We start from the raw sequence: 20,135 nt of genomic DNA, 5'->3' as shown, positions 1-20,135 counted from the left end.
AAGACTTTAAACACATTACCTTTCACTACTGCATCTTGCTTATGGCCAGTTGTGATGACTAGTGTTCTTAACTTGACAAAAGCTAGAGACATTTGGGAGAAGAGAACTTCAACTGAGAAATTGCTTCCATCAGACTGGCCTGTAGGCAAGTCTGTGGAGGCTTTTTTTTTTTTTTTTGGATTAATGATTGATGTGGGAGGGCCCAGACCACTGTGAGTGGGAATGGGCCTGGGCTGTATAAGAAAGCAGGCCAAGGAAGCCAGTAAGCAGCATTCCTCCATGGCCTCTGCCTCAGTTCCTGTCCCCAGGTTCCTGTCCTACATTCCTGCCCTGGCTTATCTGGGTGATGGGGTGTGACCTGAGGGCAATAAGCCAAATAAACCCTTTTTTTCCCAAGTTCTTTTTGGTCAGTGGTTTATCACAGCCACAAAAAAGCAAACCAGAACACCTGTCTTTGCCGACGAGGATGCCAACACCACAAGGACTTAGACATGGTTGGTTTTATTAACTGCAGCTTTGTCGGCACCAAGAACATTGTCTGGCATGTGGCGGATGAAAAGATAAGACAGGTCTGCTTCTGCCTCTCACTGAGTGCAGCTCTGGGATTCATTTCTTCACTTTCTCTGTCTACACAGTGGGGATGATGGCATTACTCCTCAATGTTGTCATAAGGGGAGAATCAGTAAGTGTAAGCTTGCTGTATTAATGCAGGGTTAATTTCTGTCTCCTTCTCTGAGAGAAGGGATTGGTCGACTGTGACTCTCTGGACTCCTGGGAAACTCTGTGGTACCTGTAGCTGCAGGGCTGAGTACAACCCTTAGGAGAATTTCTTTTCTTTGTTTGTTTTGTTTTGTGTTTTTTCCAGACAGGGTTTCTCTGTGTAGCTATTTTTAAATCTGTGTTCTACCACATGGCTTTTTACTTTTCTTTCAGTTTGCACCTCCTGTTTCCTCTCCACGTCTCCTGGCATCTCCTACATACTTAGGTTCCTCCTTCCACTCCCTCTCTCTATCTGGAAGCCCCACCTATACCTCCTGCCTAATTACTGGCCATTAGCTTTTTATTATACCTCATAGCAATACACCTTCACACAGTGTACAAATATTCCATAAAAGTAAAAGAATAAATAAAAGAATTTACACAGGTTAGTAAAACCAACTGTAGCTGGTCAGTGGGGGCATACACTTCTAATCCCAGCACTTGGGAGGCAAAGGCAGGCAGATCTCTGTGAGTTCAAGGACAGTCTGGTCTATAGAGCAAGTTCCAGGACTACACAGAGAAACCCTGTCTCAAAAACCAAAACCAAATAAATAAATAAAACCAACTGCAGTTATTAGTAACTGCATAGTGTTTTACTGATTAAAGCATGGGTTCAATACTATCAGGTGTGGGTAGTGAAAATTAGTAGGTAATTAATCTCCCCCCCCCCTTTTTTTTTTTAAACAGGGGAGAAACTGTACTTTAAGCTAAGATTGAAATTTTTCTGGAGTTTTAAATTTGATCTAAGAAAAAAGAGATGCCCCCCAAAATGAAGTTAGGGTGATAACTATCAGGAAGCTTGCAAAAGACAGGGCATCCTGCCCAGTACCAGAAAGGTTGACAGGGTAAGTTCCATTTGGACAGAGAGCAGTCTGTGAGATCTAGCTAGGCTCAAGGCTCTTTAGAGAAAATAAGGAATCAACTGAATCTGGTGGTCTGAAGAAGGGGAAGAGACCTACTTAGTCAGAAGCAAATGAGTCTCCAAACCCAGTCTCCTGGTTTTTCTCCAGAGTCCTCAATATCAGCATTATTAATCCTAACTGCCATTTATTGAAATCCCACTATAGACAGGCACAAAGGTTGAGTCTTCTCAGTGACCATCACCAACCCCAGATGTCACTTCTCAGCTTCACAGAGATCATTTGACTAAATTCTGACTAGAAGTGCTAAGCTATTTCCAGACATTGATTTAGAGACAGTGTCAGGTTGGGTTTCAACTGAACTAGTTGAGGCTGAGTTTGAACTCCTGATCTTCCAGTCTCCCGCATCTAAGTGTTGGGATTACAAGTATGCAATTACCACACACAGCATTCCTTGACATCTTGAGGTAGGGTTGTCAGACAACAAATCAAGTTTTATCACTGAACACTCATCGTTTGTTTTGTTTTTTGTTTTTGTTTTTTTAAATTTTTGTTTCTTTGTTTTGTTTTGTTTTTTTGGGGGGGGCAGTTTCGAGACAGGGTTTCTTTGTGTAGCTTTGCGCCTTTCCTGGAGCTCACTTGGTAGCCCAGGCTGGTCTCGAACTCACAGAGATCCGCCTGGCTCTGCCTCCCAAATGCTGGGATTACAGGTGTGCGCCACCACCGCCCGGCATCATAGTTTGTTTAGGTGCTGGGTGGACTGCTCAGTTGGAAAGTGCTTGCTAAGCTGTCTTGCTGATGGAGTTCAATCCCCAGCACACACTGGAAAAGCTAAATGTGTGTTTGTAACCTCAAAGCTGTGAAGAAGGAGACAAGAGGATTCCTGGGGACTCAGTGGCTAGCCCAGTGGGTGAGTTCCAAGTTCAGTGAGAGACCCTGCCTAAAAAAAATAAGTAAATAAAAATAAGGTGAAGAGGGATTGGGAAAAACATCCAACGTTGACCCCTGGCTTCCACACGCATGTGCACACTTGCAAACATTAACATTTTTGTTTGGTCTTGAGTCAATCTAACCGGAAGTCCCATATTTTGATTTGCAACCTGGCGTGGGAGAACCTGGCAAAATCAAATCAGGTTCTTCCCGGTTATGTCCTGTGGCTTTGTTGGCTTTCTAATTATCTTCATGAGCTCTCACGAATGAAAAGTTGGGGGCCAGCCCTGGTTGCTTGAGGTCAGAGCGAGCCAGGGACAGCCGCCTGCCCTTCACCAATATGCCTGCCCAAACTGCCGTCAGGAGGACCTTCCGCCCGAGGCAGACATGGCCGCCACCAGCCACGCAGGATTGGCTCCAGTGGGAATTCCGACCGCCCCCTGGCAACAGAAGCGGCTTCCATTGGGCAGTTATAGAAGATGGCGGCGCCTGACCGCGCGTGAGGCCGTGCTAGGGGGCGGGGCCACAGCCTGCCCGGCGCACGGGCTCCGTCGATTGGTGGAGAGCCGTAGGGGCGTCACGTGGTCGGGGCGCGTTTGTTTGCGGAAGTAGGAGGGCCAAGAAGTGCTGAGTAAGCGGAGGTGAGTGACGGTGCGGCGGGGGCGGAGCCTGACGGCCCTTCCCAAATCTTCTGGGTTCCCCGGTCTCCACCTTGGACCCCGCTTGGGACTGTCCTCGTGTCTCCGCTGTGAGGCTTGTCCTCCGTTAACTCTTGTCTGACCCCGCCCCCCGAGTGCTCCCGGCTGCTGTCCTTTGATCCCCTGGCGTCCCCAACTCCCATCGGTAGCCTCCTGTAGGTTCCCTGTCTTCCTAAATGAACCCTTCTCCCAACTCACTGCCCCAGCTTTCTCCCCAGACTGCCCACTGTCCCCACCTCCTCCCTGTGCGCTCCTAAGTGCTCCTGGTTTGCCGCCTCAGTAAATTATCGCCCTGTGTCCCCCACGCCACCTGCTTCCTGTGTCCCTCCCGTTGTGCTCCCCCTCCCCCGCCCATTTCTAACTCCCTGCTTATCTTCTCCTGTGCCTCCGATTCTCATCTGCTCCCACATGTGTTCTTCCCAGTTTTCTAGCCTCCGATTCTGGGTCCACCTCCAGCTCCCACAGATGACCTGGAAGCTGGTGACAGGGAGCCTGTGACCCAGGTGATTGTGTGACTGGGCCAGGGATTGGGTGTGAGACAGGGAGGGCTTATGGATCTGTGCCTATATTTTTAATGGGGCTACTCACATGATCCCAAACAAACACTAACCCTTCTGTTAAGGTTCCCTCACCTGCCCTCTTGCCCGCCCAACAGGATTGGGCAGGTCTGGACTGGCATCGTTTGAAGCTCCACCCTTGGGCGAGTTCAGTGTATTGTTCCTGTCTCAGCCTTCATGTTTCTGGAGCTTGGAGGCCATGTTCTGTCCAGGTTTCAGCTTTCTCACTGTGCCAGAGGGGGCTGTATTTCCTGCCCACTATGGTTTCTGTGAGGCTCAGTATTTGAATGAGAAGAGGTAGAAGGTCATGCTTAGTGACCAGTGTGGCCCTGTACAAGTGCATGGCTTTGCTGTTGTGTCACAGGCAGGATGGAAAGGGAAAGGGACCAGAGAGAGAGAGGAGAGGAAGTACGTTTCCTATTGTTGGTGTTTTCAGTGTTTATTAATCACCCCTGTCAAACAGGCTCTTTTATCACGTTACCCTTACTATTCATTCACTTTCCACTGAGCAAATATTGATGTAGCCAGCGCTATTCCTACTTAGCTGGAGAAAGGGAGACCAGTGACCTCCCTTGCCAGGGCCATGCTGATGAGCTTGGAGCTGGATTTTCAGTGTAGAGGGTCCCTAATTTATTGTTTTTAAAAAAAGATTTATTTACTTTTACTTTATGCAGGTGAGTGTTTTGCCTGCATCTATTGAAGTGCACTCCATGTGTGCCTGGTGTGTATGTATGTGTGTTCGTGGCAGAATAAGGTGCTGGGTCACGTGGAACTGGAGTTACGGAAGTTGTGAACTGCCATGTGGGTGCTGGAAATTGAACCCTGGTCCTCTTCAAGAGCAGCCAGGGCTCTTCTGAGCCACCTCTCCAGCTCTGAGGGTTCCCAGTTTCTAATAGATGGACTTGATTTCTGGAGTTGACAATGTTATGGAGAGGTCTGCATTTAGTAGAAACTGTACTTTGAATTTTGGTCCTGATTTAGTGTCATGTGACTTGAGCAGTTGCAGTGACCCACGACCAGGCAGCTATGGTAACCAAGGGAAAATGGCAGACACTGTTCAGTGTACCGTGTTGCTGAATCACATTGCTCATATGACAGATGGCCTACTTTTCCTCCTGTGCCCTGTTGGAAGTCAGAGGATCTGTGCCCCACAGTGTGACACCAACCATGTGACTGTCATGTTGTATAAGGGTTCCTACTGTTGGCTCAGTGCTTAGGGCATTTCCCCACCCTTCTATGGGTTACCTTTCTTGTTAAATGTGATTATGGTAGCATGCTTAAGAGGGGATTTCCAGCCAGGCAGTGGTGATGCACGACTTTAATCCCAGCACTCGGGAGGCAGAGACAGGTGGATCTCTGTAAGTTCGAGGCCAGCCTGGTCTACAGAATGAGTTCCAGGACAGCCAGGGCTACACAGAGAAACCCTGTCTCAAAAAATGATAAAAAAAAAAAAAGAGGGGATTTCCTATTTGCCCAGCAAAGTGTTATCACCAAGATAGAGTGAAAGGAGCTTCCTCAGCACTGTGTGCCCATGTGTGTGTTCTTCTGCACTTAACTGCCTGGGTGTGTACACAAGTAAGTGTGGCCTGTGTGGAGGGCATGCACTCCCAGGCATTGTGTACATAGGAAAGCTGCAGGAAGGAGGTCAAGATCATGCCTGGATCGGTCCTCAGGTCCTCAGCCTGCAGCCACAGGCACTGGATGGGGCAGACAGGAGCGGTATCAGCTGCTCAGGAGGGTGGCACCCTAGAGTCCCCATCATGAGACATCCTGTGTGTTCGAGTGTGCTCCCAGAAGCCCCTGCAGCCGTCATCTGAGATCTGCTCAGATGTTTTGACCTGTTTCTCCTCCCCCTGTGGTTGTCTGGGTCAGGTGGAACACCCCCCACCCCCCAATCACTAGACAGCTTTCATGACAGGCTAAAAATGAGCTTGGTTGTTGGTACCCTGCCGGGAGGTGACACTGATTTTTCCAGAAGGAACCAGTCCAGCACCCATTGGCACTCATAAGACCCAGAAGTGCTGGAGGAAGGGTCTCCTGGTGGGGGGAGAAGTGGGGGAAGGTAGTCCTTGGAGGAAAGCAGGAAGCTGGATTCACCTGCCCTTCTTGTGGAGAGAAGAGCCTGATGTATAGAGGAAGGTGGGATCTCCTTGTCTCTTGCCTCAGAGATACCAGCTGGTGGCTCACAAACATTCATTTCTTCCCATCCGTCCACTGATTTGTTAAGTTAATGATAAACTTGATGTTTATCAGACAGCTGCTGGAAATGGGTACCATGCCTTTGATGGAGGAATAAAAGCAGTATCATGGTCCCTTTGTGAGGGACCCCATGGTTTGGGGTTGCAGAGGAGAAAGGCTGAGGGAAAAGAGGGCTTCTGGAAGATGTGGCCCCCAAACTGAGTCTTGAGAGACAAGAAAGGAAAGGTTTATTTGTGTACATGCTTCTTATCTGTTTTGTTTTTTGAGACAGGGTTTCTTTTCTTTTCTTTCTTTTTTTTTTTTCGAGACAGGGTTTCTCTGTAGCTCAGTAACTCACTCTGTAGCCCACGCTGGCCTCGAACTCACAGAGATTTACCTGGCTCTGCCTCCGAGTGCTGGGATTAAAGGCGTGTGCCACCACTGCTCATGCTTCTTATCTGTCAGGAGAGAGAGGTTAAGTAGGGCAGGGGGTAATGAAGGTGGTGTTGGAACGCCTAGGCACACTGACATAAACGTGACATGTCTGGGAGATAATGCTGGCTAACCAGAGTGGGGTGAGTGGGCTGGACTGCAGGCTGGCCCCCTTCTGGGGATCCTGACATGTCCTCTGGAGTTTGGGCTTTGTCTGAAGTGTTGAAGATCTACGGGACATACAGACAGGGTCAGTGGGGAGGTACGGTCATTCAGTTTGTAGTCTACATACTAGATAGGCACAGAGGAACCGTGTGAGTAAGATTGGACCAGGACCTGGGCTTCCCACACCTCCATTGAGAACTGTCTTGAATGCCAGCTTGCAGGAAGGGGCCAGTCCAGTGTTTGCTTTGCCTTGGAGTGACAGAGGACCCAGAATGGTGAAAAGGAGCCCTGCCATAAATAAGCAGGGAGGACATTCTGGGTCCTATAGAATGAACTGGATGGCTCATGGCTCCCATCTAGCAGCTTCTCCCCAAAACCATCCAAGAGTGAGGAGGGGAGCTGTAATCCGAAGCCTTTCTCTGTTCTGCCCAGTCCTTTCTCTCTCTCTCTCTCTCTCTCTCTCTCTCTTTCTTTCTTTGAGACAGAGTTTCTCCATGTAGCTTTGCGCCTTTTTCCTGGAACTCACTGGGTAGCCCAGGCTGGCCTCGAATTCACAGAGATCCACCTGCCTCTGCCTCCTGAGTGCTGGGATTACAGGCGTGCACTGCTGCCACCACCCCCCTCCCCCGGCCAAAATAACCCATTTCTATTAATCTATATTTTGCCACGTGGCTGTGGTGTAACCAGTCTGCAGACATCTTGCTCCTTGGGCGACTGGATGGTGTCTCCCTGACACTGCCCTTCTCCCTGTATCTCTGCTTGGATTTCCCACCTGGCTTTTATCCTGCCTTCCCATAGGCCAAAACAGCTTTATTTATTAACCAGTGGGAGCAACATATATTCACAGTATACAGAAAGACCATCCCACAGCAGGAAGACAAACAGCCAGGCAGCTTTGGAAGAAGAGTGACCCCAAAGAGTGGGCACAGCTCCTGTCTCCCCTGAGACCTGCCCAAGGATCTTCATGGCTGAGGCAGATGCAGACCTCCCTCAGCCAGGCCAGATGACTTGCTGGTCCAGGGTGGCCATTGAGGCCTCTGTCTTCCCACTGGTTCCCTCTATTGTACATGCTGGGGGGGAGGTGTCTCCCCATCCCCCTTGGGTGCCTTCTGTCTTTGTGTTAGAGCTTGAGCCCTGTCCGCCAATGTCCTAACCCAGGGGCCATGCACTCAGAGCAGAGCCTGGGCCTGGCTGGCCCTCATGGGCCCAGGAGACTCTTCCAGTAAAACCTTCAGGGTTTGTTGTTTGTTTGTTTTTTGTTTTGGTGGCCAGATGTATTCTCTTGTCTTTTGAACCCTTCCTATCTCGGCTTAAGTCTTCAGTCCCTCCAGGAGAGCCTTAGACCCCACAGGCATTGTCTTCCAGAAAGAAACCCAGCAGGTCCACTGGGCCCCTGACCAGAAGTGGGTGACAGAGACAAGGGGAGAGGCCACAGAGCCTGGAGTGAACAGTCACCACTGGCACCACATGGATGGTCTGGGCTTGTCCCTTGTCACTTGTGGTACTTAGGCCTGGAAATGGGCAGTTGCGTCAGATGACCCATTGAGGAGCCGGCTCTGGCATGGAGCAGAAGGGTCAGTAGTAGAAAAGGAATGTTAGCGGAACATAGAAAGAAGCTGCAAGAGGCAGACCCAAGAGGTGGGGAGGGGGGTCCACGTGGAAGATCTCTTACAGGCTGTGGTAGCAGCTTGTTCGGAGCCTGAATCGTGCCCTGTAGCTAGACTGCAAGGACCCAGCTGGGCCCTGAGGTGGTAGGGACAGGGTGGCAAGAGGTAGGCACACCTGTCTTCTCCTGGCCTTGTGCATCCCTGGCTGTGCTGCCATACTTGTTCCGGAATGGGACCCAGGGTGCATAGAGTTCATTTCCTCTCTTCCTTCCCACAAGAACAATGGCTGCTGTTAAAATGTCACCACGGGCTGGCATCCTAGCCTTTTCCTTAGTTACATCATTGTGTCACACTGGCCCCAGCTGGATGGAAGCCAGGCCTTTCAACACATGGGAGGTGTCTCTGCTAGAGAGTGCTGGGGTGGGGACCTTCCTCTAAGTGAGGCTGCTGGTCCCACTGGCAAGTGGGTTAAACCAGCGGGGCTCTTGGGTGTTCTTGAAGCCCTCCTCCATCCCTGGAGCACTTCCCAGCATCTGGCCTGGCCTCTGGCAAATCTGCATGAAGCTATAGCTCTTCTGAGTGAGACCTGACACAGCCAGGCTCAGCCTACATACCTGCTCTCTGTAAAGTCATAGTAATTTTGTGTGCCAGTTGGAATATCAAGAAAAGCAACAGTATTGCCCACGAAACCAGGACCTTCACTTCCAGATATCCGGGTACATTTATTTATCTATTGTCTTTAATTTACTTTTTTATATGTGTGTGGGGGTAGAGTGAGCGCAATGGTGAATGTGTGGAGGTAAGAGGTCAATTTTGTGGAGTTGGTTCGCTCCTTCCACCTTAACCTGGGTTCTCGGGATTGAACTAAGGTTTCCAGGCTTGCACAGTGACTGCCTTTACCCACTGAGCCATCCTGCCAGTCCTTTAAAAAATGGTGCAAAGTATATATTTAGTTAAATTTTGTCATAAGAAACTTGATCTGGGTGGTGGTGGTGTACACCTTTAATCTCAGCACTCAGCAGAGGCAAGTGGATCTCTGAGTTCAAGGCCAGCTTGGTCTATAGAGTGAGTCCAGGACAGCCAGGGCTACATAGAGAAACCCTGTCTTTAAAAAAAAAAGAAAAGGAAAGGAAAAAGAAAAACTTGAATCAAGTTATACTTTGTGCAGAAGTGAGAGACCTTTGTAGGGGTGAGAGACCTTCTCTGCAGGGGGGAGAGACATTGGAGCCACTCACAGAGGGGTACAGCACTCCCCTGTCAGCTGTGTGGCTCCGGGCATGTGACTCCACCTTGCTGTTCTTTGGCGTCCTCCTATGTAAAGTGAGGATAACTGTGTTGGAGGGTGGCTGTGCAGAAGTGATGAGCGTGTGTAGATTTCCAGGAGGGGGCCCAGGGAGGCCCCAGGCATGCCCAGCATGGCAGTCACTTAGAATTTGCTGGGGAGATAGTTCAGTCGGTAAAGTGCTCACCTCACAAGCATGAGGACCTGAGTTCAGTTCCCAGCGGTGGCGTGTGCTTGCAATTCTGGAGCTGGAGAGGTCCCTGGAACTTGCATGCCAACTAGCCTAACTGGTTAACCCTAGGAGCCAATGAGAGACCTTGTCTCAAAAATAAGGTAGATGGCTCCTGGGGAATGGCACATGACCTTTGGCACCTGTGCACATCTACACTCACACATACATGCTTGTGGAACTGAACATGCACATACCCTAATAACACACACGTGTTATACAGAGAGACCCTGCCTCAAAAAATAAAAACAAGCAAAGATTAACCTATATTTCTTATTTAAGCTTTGCCATGTGGCTCTGTACCTTTTCTCAGTCCGGCATGCTCATCTTGCTTCTGTGCATCTGCTGAGGACCTTGACTCTGCCCTTCTTCCTTCCGGTGTTCTCAGTTTGGCTCTTTTGCCTGACCTTATTGTTATATACTGGGTGTGGATGTAGGTTCCTGCAGGTCCGTGGAATCAAGACAAAGAGGCACCTTTCCTAGCTGCAAGGTGGATTTCTCTCTCCAGACTGAACCACTGTAGTTTAGCAAAGGGCCCTTTAATTATTATACAGTTCACACCTTTAGCAAGTCAGTTCCTATACCAAAACCTTTATCTAAGCTCCCCAAAGGGACAATGCCAAATGTAAATCCTCAGTAAAGGAATACCTGCTACCTTCCTAGTGGTGTGGTGCAGTCTGGTATGTCGTGGTGAGGGGCCCTGGGCTTTGCTTGTGGAATTGGCATGCCCATCAGGCTTTGCCAGGCATCTCAAGAATGCCGTCTTTGACTTGTGAGGTGATAAGCTGTCCAACTGGCCAGGCCTTCTTTGCCACAGACAGCACAGTCATGCCCACTATTCTTGCTATCGGTACCAGTCCTCTCCTTGGCCTGGCCTGGGGGTTCTGGAACTTTCCATCAGACCTGCTATTCCACTCAGGGCCATTTCTCTCCTTTTCGGGTTTCTACTGGTCCAGAATCAGGGCACAGGCTGGTAGGGACGATGACGTGCCCGTGCAGGACACCTGTGAGGTGGGCATGAGAGACTGCGTCCAACTGACCAGAGACCTTATTTTCTTCCAGAGCCGGGGCAGGCCGGGCCCCACCTGCCCCACAGAGGATGCAGTTCTTCGGGCGCCTTGTCAACACCCTAAGTAGTGTCACCAACTTGTTCTCGAACCCGTTCCGGGTGAAGGAGGTGTCCGTGGCTGACTATGCCTCGAGTGATCGTGTTCGAGAGGAAGGGCAGCTGGTCCTCTTCCATAATGTCTCCAATCGCACCTGGGACTGCATCCTGGTCAGCCCCAGGAGCCCACAGAACGGCTACCGGTAGGCGAGGGTCAGGGCCATCAACTCTCCTTTCTTTCCCTTCGTCCTCAGCTTTCGGGGCTGTATGGATGTGGCCTCTTTGGAGCTCTGCCTAAAAGGTGTATTACTGGAGGGAGGGGTCAGGAGGAGAAAACAGTGGGTCCTTTCCGGAGTCTTCGTGGGAAGGAGGAAGGATCGGGAAGCTGAGAAGACCCACTGGGGTAGCCTTCAACTGGATCAACAGTACTGTGGCTGTTGTAGGGTCAGAGTGTGGACAGCTGGTATGTAAGGGCCGGCACTAGGCATGTTGGGACTTCTTGGGCCTAGAAGGCTAGGGCAGGACTCCAGGGCAAGACAGTGGGAAAAGAGGAGAGTCCACAGAGCTAAGGCTCCATTTCAGGGTCTGATGGGGCTGGGCTACCTGATGTTGGGGCGGGGGTGTTACCGATGCTCTCTTCTGCCTGGCTATCCCATCATCTACCTGTTCACAGGAGCCCTGGGCCTGGGGCCAGTCAGCCCTGTGAGATGACACTGTACATGGTCTGTGATTTTAAGGAACATGCAGGCTGGTGAGGGAAGCCACAAGTACACAGGCCTGCTAACACCTTAAGGGGCAGTGTTCTGACAGAGGTAGAGCCCGGGAACCATAGGGACACAGGAAGCCTCCAGAGCTCCTCTGGAAGAGGGATGGCTTTGTTCCAGAGAAGGGGAGAAGGCTGTTCTAGGCCTTCAGAGGGCTGAAGCTGTGGGTGGCAGGTCCGCCTGGTCCCCTCCCTCTGCCCACTTCTCTCCCACTCCTGTACCCCTTGCCTGCTCTCTGATCTTGGCCGAAGTGACTGACAGACTAGGTACCAGCTGACCACACTTCTCCATCTTCTGCTGCCGTGTCACGCTCACATCTCCCTGTAGCTGCAGGGGAGCCTGTGCTGGGTGCACAGCCTTTCTGTGTGTCTCTGGACCTCCTGGGTTCACCCTCACAAGAGCCACCTCCCCTGACCCTCCTCCATGGCCATCCACGCCTGTCTCAGCTAGTACTTCTCTGGGCCTTTGTGAAATGAGCCTACTGAAGACAGCTCCAGTCACCTACCTGCCCGCCTGCCTACCCACCTACCTGCCCGCCTGCCCGCCTACCCACCTACCTGCCCGCCTGCCCACCTACCCACCTACCTGCCCACCTACCCACCTACCTGCCCGCCTACCCACCTACCTGCCCGCCTGCCCGCCTACCCACCTACCTGCCCGCCTGCCCGCCTACCCACCTGCCCGCCTACCCACCTACCTGCCCGCCTGCCTGCCCACTCTGAACCTTTTGCTTGGCCCTCCCTAGGGCCACCGTAGATGCTCCATCTGTGCTTCTGAGGCTGTCGGCTCCCAGGCCACATCACACCACCCTCCCAGGACTGGACCCCCTGCAAAGTCCCCTCTGCTAAATATTTCTTCTGTGAATTGAATGTTTGTGTCCGTGCCCCTTTGTGTATTGAAATCCAGTCCCCAGTGGGATAGTATTAGGAAGTGAGGCCTTGAGGTGTGATCAGATCATGAGGGTGGAGTTCCCTCATTAGAAGAGACACAAAAGATGATGTCTGACTGCTGCTACTTGAGAACACAGCAAGATGGCAGCATTCTGCAGGCCAGTCGGGGCCCCCCAGGGGCTCCCCAGGGAAGGTAAATGGGTGTTGGATGCAGTCCCTCAGGCTGCAGCATTCTGTTCTTAAGCCTCACCTCAGGGAGGCATTTTCCAGTACTATGCAAATGAATTCCCCTTCTGTTAAAAAGATCTTTCTTGTTTTGTCTTGTTATGCCTTTGTTTATTTGTTTTTTCAAGACAGGGTCTCACTGTGTAGTTCTGGCTGTCCTGGAACTCATTCTATAGACCAGGCTGGCCCTGAACTCACAAAGATCCACCTGCCTCTGCTTCCTGAGTACTGGGATTAAAGATGTGTGCCCCCATGCTCAGCTATTACTTTTTAATTGTTTTTGTGTGTGTGTGTGTGTGTGTGTGTGTGTGCGCGCGCGCGCGCATGCAGAGACCAGAAGATGGTATCAGCTTCCCTCAGAGCTGGAGTTACAGGCATTTGTGATCCACTCTACATGGATGGGTGCTGGGAACTGAACTCTGGTCCTCCTCAAGGACACAAAGGACTCTTTAAGGCTGAGCCAACTCTCCAGCCTCCTCAGGTTGTTCTTTGTTTGTTTGGGGTTTCCTGTGCTGAGTCTTCTGCCAAGATTAATTTTCTTTCGGCTGTCCTTGGCTTCCGTGCTGTTGGCTTCCAGCTGTCACACTGTGGTTACCCTCTGCCATGTTACTCACCTCCTTGTAGCTGTGCCCTCGTCAACTTCTGCTGTCTTGTGTTGAACAGTGTCTCGTGACCAGTTATTGCTATGTAACAAAGCACCCCAGAAAGCAGTGGCCCAAAACAGTACTGATTCATTTATCCCAAAAGTCTGGGATCTTAGCAGAGCTCAATGTCATAGTGTAGAGTGGGGGTCATGTCATAGTGTGGAGTGGGGGTCATGTCATAGTGTGGAGTGGAGGTGATGTCATAGTGTGGAGTGGGGGTCATGTCATAGTGTGGAGTGGGGGGTCATGTCATAGTGTGGAGTGGGGGTCATGTCATAGTGTGGAGTGGGGGTCATGTCATAGTGTGGAGTGGGGGTCATGTCATAGTGTGGAGTGGAGGTGATGTCATAGTGTGGAGTGGAGGTGATGTCATAGTGTGGAGTGGAGGTGATGTCATAGTGTGGAGTGGGGGTCATGTCATAGTGTGGAGTGGAGGTGATGTCATAGTGGAGTGGAGGTGATGTCATAGTGTGGAGTGGGGGTCATGTCATAGTGTGGAGTGGAGGTGATGTCATAGTGGAGTGGAGGTGATGTCATAGTGTGGAGTGGGGGTCATGTCATAGTGTGGAGTGGAGGTGATGTCATAGTGTGGAGTGGAGGTGATGTCATAGTGGAGTGGAGGTGATGTCATAGTGTGGAGTGGGGGTCATGTCATAGTGTGGAGTGGGGGTGATGTCATAGTGTGGAGTGGGGGTGATGTCATAGTGTGGAGTGGGGGTCATGTCATAGTGTGGAGTGGGGGTCATGTCATAGTGTGGAGTGGAGGTGATGTCATAGTGTGGAGTGGGGGTCATGTCATAGTGTAGAGTGAAGGTGATGTCATATTGTGAGGTGGGGGTCATGTCAGTGTACAGGGGAGGTGATGTCATAGTGTGGAGTGCAGGTGATGTCACAGTGTACAGTGGAGGTCAGAGGGCAACTTTTGGAAGTCTGCTTCCTTCTTCCATGTGGGCCCTTGGGATTAAACCCAGGTTGTTAGGCTTGGTAGTGGATGTTTTTACCCACTGGGTTATTTTCCAGCCCCTCCCTATGACATTAAACCATTTTAATAGCTGTATATTATCCATTGCACAGATAATGAGCCATAACTCACATGGTGTTCTGTGGCTGGCCATCTAGGTTCCACTTACTTAATTCTGAGCATGTACCTAGAGCCAAAGTTTGAGGCTGAGGCTCCTGGTTGTGAAATCAAGTTAGAGGAGAATAAGACACAGCTTTCAGTAAATAAGGTATGAAGTCGCCAGATGAGAGACGTCAGCACAGTTAAGTCACAAGTAAACTCCATTTTTGAGAGTGGTTGGAGCAAGGAGAGCACATTGCAGCCTGGGACACCGGGTGGCTTGTTTGCGGCGTTTACGATCTGTTTATGCTGGGCTCTGCCCCTCGGCTGGCCCGGCCTCTGTGCCCACGACTCACCTCAGTGGCCTCTCTTCCTTGGCGGCAGACTCTTCCAACTGGAGTCGGAGGCAGACGCCCTGATGAACTTCCAGCGGTATTCTTCCCAGCTGCCCCCCTTCTACGAGAGCTCCGTGCAGGTCCTGCACACGGAGGTGCTGCAGCATCTGTCTGACCTCATCCGCAACCACCCCAGCTGGACGGTGACGCACCTGGCGGTGGAGCTGGGCATCCGGGAGTGCTTCCATCACAGCCGCATCATCAGGTGGGCAGTCGGGGCCCTGAGCATGCATGTTGCATGGGGGCTGGGGCCATTGGAGTGTGGCGTTGGATGGCGCTCAGCCCTGTGGAGCACACATGCAGCATGTCCGAGTGCTCTCTTCTTTCCATGGCTTCAGTAAGGGAGGAGCAGCGGCTGGTAACTGAGACCCAATCCAGACCAGAAGGAAAGGCAGACACTGAGCTTGCCAGCTACCCTGGTGTCTCAAAGAGAGGCTTGGGACCAGGGCACAGCTTTCCAGCAGGAGAGGGCTCCATAGGGGCTCAAATCACAGTCTCCTCCCCAAGCCCTGCTGTTTTCCTGGAAGCTTGGATGGCCTGTTTTATATCCGGTTAGTCAATGCTGTGTCAGCATATTCCCTGAAGAGGTCACCTTGGATGCCCTTGCAAGTTCCTGGCTGGCAGCCCCGTACTTCTTGGTTCAATGCCTGGGTTCTAGCTGAAACCTCACCAGGGCGGCTTTAGTTCCAGCACTTGGGAGGCAGAGGCAAGCAGATCTCTGTGAGTTTGAGACCAGCCTGGTCTACAGAGTGAGACCTTATTTCAAAAGCAAAACCAAAACCCTCTCTGAGGTCTCCAGCTCCCAGGGATGAGCTTGGACACCAAGGTATCCCATCTCACAGAGCTCCTGAAGTACAGAGGTTCAGCAAGTTTCTGTACTGTGCGACCCTTTTGTGTCATCCTGTTAGCACCTCTCCCCATGGGTGAGCAGAATGCACTGCAACCTGGCACAGCTCAGCAGAAGCGATGCAGTGGCTCAGGCTGAGCTGGGCTTGAGTCACCCCAGGACCCCCAGATTTAGCCTGGATCCTGCTTCTGCACTTGGGATTCTCGGCACCCCGCCTTCGGGGGTCCCCATCTTATTACTTACCTATCACTGCCCCCCCAACCCCAACAGCTGCGCCAACAGCACAGAGAATGAGGAGGGCTGCACCCCCTTACATTTGGCCTGCCGCAAAGGTGACAGTGAGATCCTGGTGGAGTTGGTACAGTACTGCCATGCCCAGATGGATGTCACTGACAACAAGGGAGAGACCGCCTTCCATTACGCGGTACAAGGGGAAAATTCCCAGGTGCTACAGGTGAGTGCTGGCTGGTGGGCAGCAACCAAGCACCTCCTTCTTGTGCCTGAAACTTGCTTTGGGGCCCTAGGTTCATGGGTCACTCCGAGGCTTCTCATTCATCCATCCTTGATGCTTGAGGCCTAAGCTCCTTCATCACCCCCGCCCTCCTGGTGACACTTAGAGGGAGACTTATCTTTAGCTTTGGGAGTTCTCCAACTCAGTGAGCTGAACTCTATGGAAACTCCAGTCAGGCATGGAGCTCAGTAGCTGCCTAGAGCCAGCCGCTGGGCTGGGTGCATCAGGTCAGCCCCTGACTGGAGGGTTCAAGGTACACTGGGACTTGACCTAATTTATGGGTACTCAAACCAAGCCAGACTGCCCAGCACCTATAGGATGGGCATTTGTGCCAGAGGCACTCCTGTCAACTCTTTAAGTACAGGACAGATGATGTTTTAAGTGTTTTCAGTGTGTTTTTGTGCGTATAGATGCTTTGCCTGTATGCATGCCTGTGCACACCATGTGTGCAGTGCCCTCAGAGGCCAGAAGAGGGTGATGAATCTCCTGGGGCTGAAGTCACAGATGCTGTGAGCTGCTGTGGGTGCTGGGATTCAAACCTGTGCCCTCTGGAAGAGCAGCCAGTATGCTCACACTACAAGAAACTAAGGCTCAGCAGAAGCAAGAAATTTGGCCCCTGAGGGCCACTAACCTGGGGATGGGGCAGGCTTGCCTAGGCTTCCCCCATGTTGCCAGCTTCTTGCCCTCCTGGGTCTCCAGCCTTCCTTGTGTCTCAGCTGTACCCAGTGGTCATAACCAACACCAGGGAGATGACATTGAACCCCAAACAGGAGGACAGGATCCTTCCAGCTTCCCGATAGCAGTCACTCTTGGTGTCTGTGGGTGGGTTTCATATCTGGAGGAAAATTACATATGTGTACAGACAATTTTTCCTCATTGTTATTTCCTAAAAACCACAGCATAAACAACTGCTTGTCTAGCCAGGCAGTGGTGGGGCACACCTTTAATCAGAGGCGGGCAGATCTCTGTGAGTTTGAGGCCAGCCTGGTCTACAGAGTGAGTGCCAGGACAGCTAAGGGTGTTACATAGAGTTACCTTATCTCGGAAAAAAACCAAACCAAACCAAAACCAAACAACTGTTCATTTAGTATTTACATTGTATTAGGTTATAGAAGTCATCTAGGGATGATCACAAGTACTGTGGGGTATACAGAATATAATCCCAGCTGAGTAGGATGCCAGCCTGGGCAACAGAGTGGATCCCATAGGACCAAGTACATGGGAGGGTACGTGCAGGTTCTTTGCAAAATAACCAATCCATACTTTAGGATTTGGGTGGGCAGGAAGGGGCGGTATCAGGGATTGGACTCAGAACCTTATACATGCCAGGTAAGCATTCTACCACTAGGCCACGTTGAATTCCTTATTGAGAACATAATACCTGCATGCAGAAAGATATTCGGCAGGACTGACTGACAGCGTCCCGATACCTTTCTCTTGCTGTAATAAAACATTCTGACCACAGTCTGTCACTAGGAAAGTCAGGGCAGGAACTCAAGCAGGAACCATGAAGGACTGCTGCTCTCTGGCTTGCTTACTTGCTCCTCATGCTTGGCCTAGCTAGGTGTAAGATCACCTGCCTGAAGATGGTACCACCCACAGTGGGCTGGGCCCTCCTACATCAATTAATAAGCCAGACAGTCCCTTACAGACATGCCAGAGGCTAATAAGATCCAGACCGCTCCTCAGCTGAGGCCTCTCCTCTCACAGGACTCTAGACAGTGTCACATTGGCAGAGGACATCTGGTGGGAAGCAAGAATCATTCCACCTAGAAAACTGAAGGTTCCTTTTGTTGTTCTTTTTATACCGTCTCCTGTAGCTCAGGCTGGAACTCCCTGACCTGCCTCAGTCTCTCTACTGCTGGCATTACAGGCATGTGCTACCACACCTTGTTAAGCTCATTCACAAGTGTTGAGATGAGCCCCATTCAGGCCAGATCCTCACCCCGCCCCACACCGACCTCACTGGCAGGCTCGCTTATCTTCTCCAGAGCACCATTCATTACTGTGGCTCCCCTTTATCCTTGTGGAGTCAAGTGTCCCTTCCCTTTTGGTGTCCAGAGGAAGATGGCCCCTGGAATGCTAGAGAGGGCAGTGCCAGGTTGCTTCCCTGTCTTGTCCTGTCAGCTCCTAGGGAAGAACGCCTCGGCCGGCCTGAACCAGGTGAACAATCAAGGACTAACCCCGCTGCACCTGGCCTGCCAGATGGGCAAGCAGGAGATGGTGCGTGTACTGCTGCTTTGCAATGCTCGTTGTAACATCATGGGACCCGGTGGCTTCCCCATCCACACAGCCATGAAGTTCTCCCAGAAGGGGTAAGCCTCGCCATCATATGACCCACCCCCCACTCCCCTGCAGGGCCCAGGGCGGAGGCCCTGGTTCTTCAAGCCTAATCAGGTAACCAGCCAAGGGTACTGGCCTCAAGAAAGCACTTGATGCTCTTATGTGGGAGCTGGACACCCAAGGCCACAAATTACCGCACAAGGAATAGAGACCCTGTAGAGTTTTGCGCTAATGCACCCAGTTTTCTGACCACGAGCCTTTGCTCCCCTATGCTTATGTGCCGGTTCTCAAGTCTGCTGCAAGCCTGGGGCTTGGAGGGTCTGCAGCACTCAGCTCCTGTAGGCCAAAGGCCAAGGATGCCAAAGGCCAAGGATGCTAGCCCTGGGTGTCCAAGGCCCTGTGCCTCTTCCCAGCTCACAGCACTCAGGAGGCAGGTACCAGGCTCTTGTCTTAGGGGTCCAAGACCACTCTCTCGCTTTCCCATAAACACTAGAAGTTCTCCATTTGTGTTGGAGGAGAACCAAAGAGGTATCTTACTGGAAAATGCTGCCCAGCCAGAACAAGGTCTGGAGTGAGTGAATGAGTGGGGTCCGCTGGCCTTTGTCCGGCACCATGAGGGGAGGCTGGAGTCAGTCCTGCTCCATGGACAGACAGGCCTCTTCTCATTCATTTCTCAAGTCAGGTTGCCCACCTGCCTCAGGCTCTGTGCCATAGCTGGTCACTGCCTGTGTGATCCCTCCTTGGTGCCCTCTTCCCCCTCCCCCGGTCACATGTGTCTGGAGTCACAGTCTAATGGAGACCTCTGTGCAGAGAATGGAGGGTGGGGACTCTCTGTTGTTTTCTTTGTCTCTATTTGATTTTTCTGCTCTGATTTTTACCGTTTCTTGCCACCCACTCGATTTGGGTTTAGCTTGCTTGGTTTTTCAAGTTCTTGAGTTGTATCATTGAGTGATTTATTAATGCTCTTTCTGATTTTTCAATGTAAGCACGTTGAACTATAAATTTTCCTCCTAAGACTGCCTTTAATGTGTCCCAGAGGTTTTGTGTTGTTTTTTTTTTGTTTTCATTTAGTTCCAGGTATTTTTTTCATGAGTTTTTTACATTGATCTACTATTCTATTCATCTAGTAGTGAACTGTTTAATCTCTGTGAGTTTCCATGATGGAGAGCCTCTGCTCAGCATGGGAATGCTCCCTCTTTCTCACACCCTCGCCAACACCGTGTTCTATTCTGTTTTGGTAATAACTTCCTCACAGCTAAGAGATGGGATCTCAGTGGTTTTGAATTGCATTTCCCTGTTGATCACCGAGGTTGAACAGTTTGCCATAGACTATGGTGGTATTGTGTTCCCTGAAATATTGTGTGTTCCCCCAAAATAAGCTTATCTGGGGTCAGAGAGCAGGACGGCCACAATATTAAACATGAGGATAGGCAGTGGTAGCACACGCCTTTAGTCCTACCATTCCAGAGACAGAAATACCTCTGGGTCTCTGAGTTCGAGGCCACATAAGAAACAGCCAGGTATGGTGACACATGCCCCGCCCCACCCCACCCCTACACCCTATGCTGTGTAGTGGCCTGGAATTTGGAATCCTCCTGCCTCAGCATCCCAACCACACCCCCGCTAGTTTTCACCTTTCACCCGCGTGTAGATTGTCTTTTCACCTTGTGGGTCGTTTCATTTGCTGTGTGTCAGTTCTGGAGTTTAACAGAGT

General features: G+C 51.1%; 1 protein-coding gene across 8 annotated transcripts in view; it reads left to right on the top strand.

Annotated features, from left to right (window-relative positions):
* Nucleotides 1–3,130: 3,130 nt before the first annotated feature.
* Nucleotides 3,131–20,135, top strand: part of Pla2g6 (phospholipase A2 group VI) — a 37,538-nt gene continuing 20,533 nt past the window's right edge. For 4 of the 8 annotated variants that reach the window (XM_036208341.1, XM_036208340.1, XM_036208339.1 and 1 more), the window contains exons 1-6: nt 3,207–3,402; nt 3,671–3,750; nt 10,760–11,005; nt 14,770–14,985; nt 15,898–16,081; nt 18,266–18,453. In XM_036208341.1, coding sequence (XP_036064234.1) covers nt 10,797–11,005; nt 14,770–14,985; nt 15,898–16,081; nt 18,266–18,453 — 797 coding nt within the window. In that variant the 5' untranslated portion in view covers nt 3,207–3,402; nt 3,671–3,750; nt 10,760–10,796. The other 4 variants (XM_036208336.1, XM_036208334.1, XM_036208337.1 and 1 more) reach the window with 4 other exon arrangements.

Source organism: Onychomys torridus, chromosome 16, assembly GCF_903995425.1.
Source record: "Onychomys torridus chromosome 16, mOncTor1.1, whole genome shotgun sequence".
Lineage (NCBI taxonomy): Eukaryota > Metazoa > Chordata > Mammalia > Rodentia > Cricetidae > Onychomys > Onychomys torridus.
This window is presented reverse-complemented; position numbering and strand designations above follow the sequence as displayed.